The sequence below is a fragment of the Stegastes partitus genome, unplaced genomic scaffold, assembly GCF_000690725.1.
Source record: "Stegastes partitus isolate 25-593 unplaced genomic scaffold, Stegastes_partitus-1.0.2 Scaffold564, whole genome shotgun sequence".
NCBI lineage: Eukaryota > Metazoa > Chordata > Actinopteri > Pomacentridae > Stegastes > Stegastes partitus.
The window spans coordinates 80,630-89,313 of NW_007578295.1; the positions used below are offsets into that span (position 1 = coordinate 80,630).

The following is an 8,684-nucleotide window of genomic DNA, read 5'->3' on the forward strand; positions in this document are numbered from 1 at the left end:
AAGTCATAGAGTTTAAAGGCAACGCTAGCAGATACTGAGGAGATGGATGGAAACTTCTGACTCTGAAGAAAGTCATAAAACATTCTCTCATTATTCTGGTGTTTAGCAAATATAAATAATGTTGGTGATCCTGACTGACCTGAAACAGGAAACGTTTGGTCTGATTTAATGTCAGACAGAGAAGTAAAATGTTCTACGTCTTTTTATACGGTGGATGTTCAACTGAACATCACAGGAGGTCCGTCACTCAGTAGAAACAGCTTTCACTAATGCAAACTGATCAGCCACTAGAAAGTGGGAAATGAGAACGTGAGTACAGCAGTAGTGCACGTCTTTCATCGTTATATTTCTTGACTTATTTCACAACAAGGTGTCCGTGTCACTGTCAGTGATGGAAGGAGTCAGAACAACAGAATGAGGAGATGCTTCAACACTTTGACACAGACGGTATTTGACTTCATTCTGAGAGCGAGATGTTCAGATGCATCTCAGTTTCATGTCTGTGTTTTCAATGCAGAGCTAAAGTCACAATGTGGCTAGCTTCGGTTAGCATGAAGACAAACAGCAGGAGTGTGGTTCTGTCCACAGTTCAACAGCTGAAACCCACTGATGGTGTGTTTCAGTTCCTGGCCATGCACACATGGCAAAGTGTGAGAACATCAGTCTGTGGTTTCAGATGGAGTCGCATGCTGGAGCTGTTCTTCAGTGAATCCTGTTCATCCACCAGCTGTGTGTGGAGCACTAGTGATGACTTCCCCAGCACCACATCTGCTGATGTTCAGGTGATCATGACAGGAGCAGAGGAATGCATCATAAGATGTTGTAGAGCAAATCCACAGACGGAGGAGGTCAGGGTGGATGGATGGGTCACACAACACCAGACATGTGAATAGAGGAACCCTCTTTCTAACCTTTCAGCATGTTTAAGGTTGTAGCCTTATTGTAAGGAGACAACAAAGCCCCTTCAGCCTGAACACAGTCTAGCAGAGCGCTCCCTCAGTCTGAGCGTGATGCTGACGTGCACGGCGTGATGCTGACGTGCACGGCGTGATGCTGACGTGCACGCCGTGTCCAGCACCGCTCCACACAGCGCAGATCAAAAACAGTGTCATGTGAAACAGGAGTTACAGATCCTACACATTTTTGTTTTCTAAGGGAGGACTACAAACATTTAAAAGCTCCGTGCAGCTGCTAAACCTGAGTGTCACAGAGTGAGGTGTTCTTCTACAGGAAAGTGTTCTGGAAACACCATCCAGGCATCCACACAGCACCACATGACATGTCACAGTGCTGCTGCTGCACACAAGTAGAGCAGGTTGCCACTCACGCTGCTTTGGTGATGCAGTGTGTGTGTGTGTGTGTGTGTGTGTGTGTGTGTGTGTGTGTGTGTGTGTGTGTGTGTGTGTGTGTGAGAGCACCTGTGAAAAACCACAGCTTCTTTGTGAGAAGGCTGCTGCGGGAAACTTTTTCACATCGAATGTTTTGAACCACTGAAGAGTTTAATGTTTCCCTGCCTGCAGTGAAAGCTGAACTGTGAAGCTGTGCATTGTCTTCAGATCACCACACAACTCTGACATCAGCTTTCAGCCCAGCAGGATGCCTGGGAGGTGTACCGCTTCGTTAACACGAGGAGCAGTGATGTATGTCTTCAAACCTGTTGCTTTGTCCTAAGTTAGCGATATGTTCTACCGAGAAACAAAACTTTACATAAACTTTGTGTTGAGAAAACAACACATAGAAAAAAATAAATAGAAGGTGTCTCGGTGGTTAGCACCATGACCTGGCAGCTAGAAGGTCGCCGGTTCACGATGGATGGATGGATGGATGGAGATGACCTCCACGGTGGTATATGTGCAGCTAATCATAGCACAACCAGAAAAATGTTAAAACACACAGAATTCCCAAAATTCTTAACAAGGAACAACAATGAGCTGATCTGCTGGATCGGCCTACTTGTTCCACTGCCTAAAATAACATGAACAGTGTCAACCTCACACACATAAACAAGTCTCATTAAGAGAACACATCGCTGAAACAAGACAGGAGCTCATTTAAAAGTACGAATCCTGAAACTCTTGACGCGAGCCTCCTCCTCATGGCCAGGTGCTGTCGGTCACTCGCAGGTGTTCATCAGACCGTCACGTCACATGTAGTGACAATGACATCATTTCAAGACAAGACGTCTCCGTCCAACCTCCCTGTGGAGGAGTGACATGTGTCTTCCTCAAGCTCAGGTCCTCTAACTAGTAGGCCTCTACTGGAGTCTACTGGAGACCTCGGAGTTTGAAGGTTCTGGTACGTGTTGGACTGTCTCATGGGCATCTTTACAGCCTTTATCTCTGTAAACACTGTAACGTCACAGACAGGGTTAGGGTCAGCAGGTGATCAGCCTGTGAATGGGTCCATATTCATCCATTCATTTTAAATAGCACCGTTACCCAGCAACACCCGCTTCCATCATGCCAGGTTAGTCCTTTAGGTGGATGTGGGCCTCTCCTCCACAGTCTGAATGACAGCCTGCTGTCTTGGCTGTAGATCCTGGTGAAGCGGATCAGTGAATAAATCTCTTGCTACAGCCTGCAGGGCAGACGATGCATTCTTGTATGTACACAGAGAAGTTGCAGGTAAATATTTTTGTACATTAAACAACGTCTAAACTCGCGGATATCCTCACCCAAAGGTTTGATGACAAAATTCTGAAACTTAGTGAAAAAAAGAAAAGGCTGTAAGCGGCTGTGAGCAGCGAGCTGTCACCGTTCGGCTGCTGTAGTCAAAGTGAAAGTGAAACTTTTCGTGCGTGTACAGACAGTGAGTAGGAATATGGCTTTAATTCGGATTTGTCATTTTCATGTTTTAAATTTTGGCCCGCTGAACTCTGAATTTATAAAACCACTGACACAGTATCAGTTTAACCTCTGGGTCAGATGTGGTGCCTCAGCAGCCTGTCCTGAAGGCCTGCACGTTGGCCATTTATTGAAACCACAGCAGCAAGTAGGAAGGTTGGAAGTGGAAGGATACAGGCTGCAGTTTGACAGCCTCACACATAAAGTGACGGTGTCCAGGTCAGCTGACGGTACCGCTCATACAGCAGTCAAATGGCTGTGCCCGGTGACTCCTTTGTGGTGGCTTCCAGTCAGACTGAGCCTGACTCTCATTGGGCTGTAATGAGGGTTCTTAGAAAGCAGCAGATCTTCTGGTGAGTACAAAGCTTGCATGACCCACAGTGATGGGAAATAAATGAGGTTGAAACAAACCAGAGTTATACAGAAATAATGAGCCTTATAGAAAATGTGTTGGTTGCCTGAACCCAACCACAGACTGGACTCACTAGAACCTCTTTTGGACCAGCTGCCCACCCAACCGCCTCTGATGCAAGTCCTACATTTGGTTCTTCGTTTTTTCATTCATCTTTGTTTAAACAAACAAAACAAAATGAACAGGTGTGGGCCGGCTGTGGCTCAGGTGTTACAGCGGGTTGTCCTCTGATCGTAAGGTTGGTGGTTCCATCCCCTCCACAGGCGAAGCGTCCTTGGGCAAGACCCTGAACCTGAAGCTGCTCCCAGCAGCACCTTGATGGCAGCTCATTGGTGTATGATTGTGTGAATGAGAAACACATTGTGAGGCGCTTTGGGTAAAAACTCTGTATAAGTGCAGATCATTTACGTGTTCCTTCACATCTACAGCTGCTACAACAGACCTGAGGCAAAACGCTACCGAATGCACAGCTATGGGCTGTTAGCAAGTGTGCACTCAGCAGCATTTATTTATAAAGTCTGCAAAGTTAGGACAGTTTAGAGACTTGTGACTTTTCACATTACGGACATGAATGTTATCATCCATTAAATATCTGCTTCCTTCAATCTGACACTCAGCAGCAAACACACTCTTACAGTTTGCGTGCAGGACTTTTACATCTGAGTGAATGAGAATGCAGTCACAGAAATGATTGGTTTTCCCAACTGATGTCTGATGTCCACGTTTAAAGTTTTCTGTGGACAAATTAGTGGTTCTGTTCATACTACAGTAAGTCCAGACCAAAACACAAAAAGAGACCCGGGTCAGTTTTTACAGGATAGAGTGGCTGGTGTATAACCATAAAGCTGTGGATGACAGAGGATCTCCTCACTCAGGCTCCTCGGTGCTTCCCTTGGTGTGCTTGCAGTGAGGACATCCACATGCTGAAGTTCATGGCACATGTAAGGGTCTGCAAGGCCACGCTGGACAGTGTGCTAGTTATGCTAGCAGATCCACACCTTTATAACTGAAGAGTTCATTTGCAAAAACAGAAAACTCCATTTTTGTAGATTTTCAGAAAACGTTTTATTTTATGTTGTTTGTTTGAGATGATATCAGCCAATCAGAAGCTGAGTGGATCTGACAACAACAGAGAGAACTGAAGTTTGATGTTGTCTCAGGTAGACGGTGGAGACGTGGGTTTATGAAGGCTGTGATGATGGAGTGATCTGTTTTTGGAAATGAACTCTTCAATGCATCATTGAAGGAGCTGTAGTTGAAGTAGTTGCTGGTCTTTGATGTGTTTCCATCTACAAGCCCAAACTCAGTGAAATGTCTGTCACATGAACTCTGGAGCCTCCGTGGTGAAACATCGTTGCTTCTGCTGTTTACTGCAGAGATGCCAGAGACATGTGATAAGAGTGTAAGATGTGGACAGAACCAGGTTCAACCACAGCATGACAACATCAAGCACCGGGAGGGACCACGCCCTCCTCCTCCTCCTCCTCCTCTTCCTCCTCCTCCTCCTCCTCCGACCGGAGAAGCGGCGTCACCGCCTGCCTCAGGAAGTCAGGTGTGCAACAAATGACTTCACACAAACATGCTGGAACAAAGTTTACCACTTCCTCAACACAAATGAACATGATGTGTTTTCCTGGGTTGCAGAAGGAGTGTGCAAAATGTCCTCGCACTGAGTGATCTGTTTAACAGCGCCATATTATGTACATTCACATTTAATTACAGATATCTGCAGCATTTTAATGTTCTACTGGTAGCTATAATAATTCTCATGCAAGTTATAGCCATTGCTGCAGCATTAATATGACAGGACGTTAGTGGCACACTGATGATTTGCTCTCCTGTTCATAGCCCCTCTAACCTGTCATGTAGCAGGAGGATGAAATGTTCATCTGACTGTCACTAAATTAACACAAACTTTTTAGAACAAACTTGAGAAAAGGAAGAACAATGAGCAGACTTTGTGGTCTTACACACTGCACAGAGGAGCCTCCAACAAACTGAAGTACGACTCTCGCTGCATGACGTACCATCGGCCCTACAGGTGTTTCCATCCAGGCCCAGACAACTTCATGTAGGATCCTTGTGATGTGTATGTGGACTCCCTGACAGAGTCTCCAACAGGCCTCATCATGTGCAGAAGGTTTTTACGAAGCTCTTCCTGACACAGTCCACTTCATATAAGGCATGAGAAGCTGAGCCATGCTCACAGCCAGTACGTTCACTGGTGTAATGGTCACTTATACCCAGTGACTGTTGTTAAATATTTGCTTCTAAGATCCATCCATCATCTCTACACCTTCATCCTCACCAAGGTCATGGGGGGCGGAGCCTATCCCAGCTGACTCAGGGTGAAGGCAGGTTCACCTGGACAGGTAACCAGTCTATCACAGGGCTACACTTAGAGACAGACAACCAAGCACACTCACATTCACACCTACGGACAATTTACAATCACCAATTAACCTCAGCATGTTTCTGGACTGTGGGAGGAAGCCGGAGAACCCGGAGAGAACATGGAGACTCCACGCAGGAAGATCCCGGGTGTCCTCTCCGGGACATGAACCGGCGACCTTCTAGCTGTGAGGCCACGGTGCTAACCACTGCTCCACCTGCAGGCCTGCTTCTAAGATGATCTAGTTTAAGATGTCTGGTGAATGTATATCATACGAGGTTAGAATGACCAGTTGGACCGGCCTGGGATCACAGTTGCCAACAGTGCAGTAGGAAACATTTCCACCTTCAAAGAACCACAAGTCCACATTAGGATTCTGACTTTCACAAAGGAGACGGGATTGTCTTCCATTTGGATCTCACATTTTTGTATTAGGGTGAGGGTATTGTATTAAATACAACCCTTGCACAACATGTTTAAAACTTATCCTCCATTTTCTTGGGGACCAGGTGATGCGTCTAATATGTGAGTGGCTGGTTAAACAGAAAAAAACTGTTGGAAAGCAAGAAAATCAAGCTGACAGCGTTGGTGTATGAATGGGTGAATGAGAAACACACTGTAAAGGATAAAAGCGCTATAAAGTACCATTTACCATTGACCATGTGACTGTTGTAAATCTAAGCTACACAGTATTTCTGAATCACAGCTGACTGGTTGTGATGACTGGACTGTTTCCTCTGATGCTAACAGGTGGACTCATCACGTCCTCTCTGAGCTTCACATCCTCCAGTAGGACCGCTGGCTCTGGTGGTCTTGGAGCTCTGTTCTATCCTTTAGGAATCTTTTTTCAGAGCGAAACATTTAGTGATGATGATGATGCAAATTGTGACACGTCCAGGACAAGCATTTCCTGATTTACAGGTGAAGTTTGGATTTAATTAGAAATGCTTTACAGCAGATGTGTAGTTATGAGAGGTAAACCAACTCCCAGATAAACACAGGTGAGACAAAGGATAGCGAAGGATAGACATGCACAACCAGCCTGCTGATTCCATGGACCTGTTCTTCATCACACTGTGTACATGCTGTAGCTGACTCTGGTGTTTTTTCCTTCCAGCGGTGGGGAAGTATGGACGGCATGAGGCTGAAGCAGCAGAGACCATCGGTTCTGCGTCAAGTTTCCCAAACAATATTCAGACGACAACACGGTAAACAGATTGTCACTGGTTTCAGATCTGCTTAATTCTGGATTTTGTTGAGCACAAACGGTGGCGTTTAGAGCCACAGTAGTTCAGATATTTTAGCTGTTGGTAGCAAACCATCAGCAGCGTTTTGTTTCATGTTGTTGTGATGGATAGATTGAAAAACAGCTTTTTTCCAGCTGCTGTCGGAGCCGTAAACGCCTCTCTGTCGCAATAAGCACAATATACTGTAAATATACCACAGCCACTACGTCTACACAAGATCCACTCTGTGCTCATGCTTTTTATTTATTTCATCTTTTTATATAGAGCTTTTTATATATATCCTTCTTCTATATTGTAAATAGTTGTTTACAGAGTTTTTATGTTTTGTTTTTGCACTGAAAGGCTGCAATGATGAAAACACCAATCTGAATCTGAACAGATCCAAAGCCTACAGCAATGCTTTCTTCCTCTAGGCCATCCAGAGAGCAGTGCAGCCATCTCTATTTGCAAGGAAGAGGTGGATGCAAGCCATCTTCCCTCGTCGTCTTCACCACACATGGACTCCTCTCCCAGAGCAGCCCATCAGTTCCTCCCCTCAAGGACAGATGGCCCCAGGCAGAACTTCATCGAGGCCAGGATTCATGATGGGTGACTGTCTCATATTTACACTGGATTAGAAATTATGCACATTACTAAATCTAAAACTATGTGAATAAATAAGATGTCTGATTCATGATTTAGCTAAAAATATGCTGCGATGAAGCACTGACGTGTGTCTGCATGCTGAAGTTAAATCCATCCATCCATTATCTATACACCGCTTAATCCTCACCAGGGTCATGGGGGGCGGAGCCTATCCCAGCTGACTTAGGGTGAAGGCAGGTTCACCTGGACAGGTAACCAGTCTATCACAGGGCTACACTTAGAGACAGACCTGAAGTTAAATGATTAGGTTGAATGAGCTCAGGTTCTAGTGGATCGGTCCTGTGAGTTTCCCTCCCGGCTGTATTGTAACCGTAGGACTGAGGTGGTTCTGCCGTCCGAGCAGTGTTCTGCTGGGCATCAGATCCTGGCAGGCCTTTGCATCAGTGGGCTGGTGTACCATCAGTTAGTCCAGAAAGTTTTTTACTGGCCCTGTCCGCCTCTTCATCGGCCCGCTCCAGGTCCAGCTGCTTGATAATCGTCCCTCTCATGAATTGTGTTCCTGAGCGACTCAGCTGATTCCTGATGACGTGGTTTACTTTAGGAGGAGATGGGGGCTGTTTGGGCCCACTAGTCTTAGAATTAAGTTTGGTCAGGTTTAGGCACCAAAACTAATCGGATCAGGACTGTTCTGTGAGCCTAGGTCTCGGATCAGGCTTATTTGGACTCGTGCCGCTAAGCCTGATGTGGTTTTGATGCCGTGTCTGTGTTTATGGGCGATGGGCTGGAAATGTACAAAATACATGACGACTGGGTCGAGGTTCGGGTTGAGACGCTTTGTGAAGCACATCAGCATCATCCAGATCCGTGATGTGACGTCAGCCAGCGCTGAGGTCCCTTTAAAAGTGATCCAATAACATCAGTGGTCCACGCTGTCACTTCTGTTTCCTTCAGCATCAACGACGGGACGAGCGCTCTGTTTGTGAGCGGCCTCTGCCGCTGGCCCGGCTGCGACGCCGTCTCTGAAGATTTCTCTAGTTTCCTAAAGTGAGTACACTGATGATGTCATGACCCGGCTCAGAAAAGGAAGAACACCATGACACACGTTTAAATAATCAGTCAATCAGATATGACCAAATTAGACCAAAGCAAACATTTAAAGAACAGGATGTGACAGTCAGTCAGTCAGTCAGTGTGTGTGTGTGTGT

General features: G+C 45.9%; 1 protein-coding gene and 2 long non-coding RNA genes across 5 annotated transcripts in view; 2 read left to right on the forward strand and 1 right to left on the reverse strand.

The window, feature by feature from the left end:
• The window catches only part of foxp3b (forkhead box P3b), a 21,026-nt gene that overhangs the window by 5,575 nt on the left and 6,767 nt on the right, over positions 1-8,684 (forward strand). For 2 of the 3 annotated variants that reach the window (XM_008288551.1, XM_008288550.1), the window contains exons 3-6: positions 4,632-4,807; positions 6,765-6,855; positions 7,308-7,482; positions 8,431-8,523. In XM_008288551.1, coding sequence (XP_008286773.1) covers positions 4,634-4,807; positions 6,765-6,855; positions 7,308-7,482; positions 8,431-8,523 — 533 coding nt within the window. In that variant the 5' untranslated portion in view covers positions 4,632-4,633. The remainder of the gene's footprint in view (positions 1-4,631; positions 4,808-6,764; positions 6,856-7,307; positions 7,483-8,430; positions 8,524-8,684) is intronic. The other variant, XM_008288552.1, reaches the window with a different exon arrangement.
• Positions 2,451-8,684, forward strand: part of LOC103362250 (uncharacterized) — a 20,891-nt gene continuing 14,657 nt past the window's right edge. The window contains exons 1-2 of the long non-coding RNA XR_520453.1: positions 2,451-2,466; positions 2,942-2,944. This is a non-coding gene — a long non-coding RNA (uncharacterized LOC103362250). The remainder of the gene's footprint in view (positions 2,467-2,941; positions 2,945-8,684) is intronic.
• LOC103362249 (uncharacterized) overlaps positions 4,731-8,684 on the reverse strand; it is an 11,589-nt gene continuing 7,635 nt past the window's right edge. The window contains exon 3 of the long non-coding RNA XR_520452.1: positions 4,731-4,763. This is a non-coding gene — a long non-coding RNA (uncharacterized LOC103362249). The remainder of the gene's footprint in view (positions 4,764-8,684) is intronic.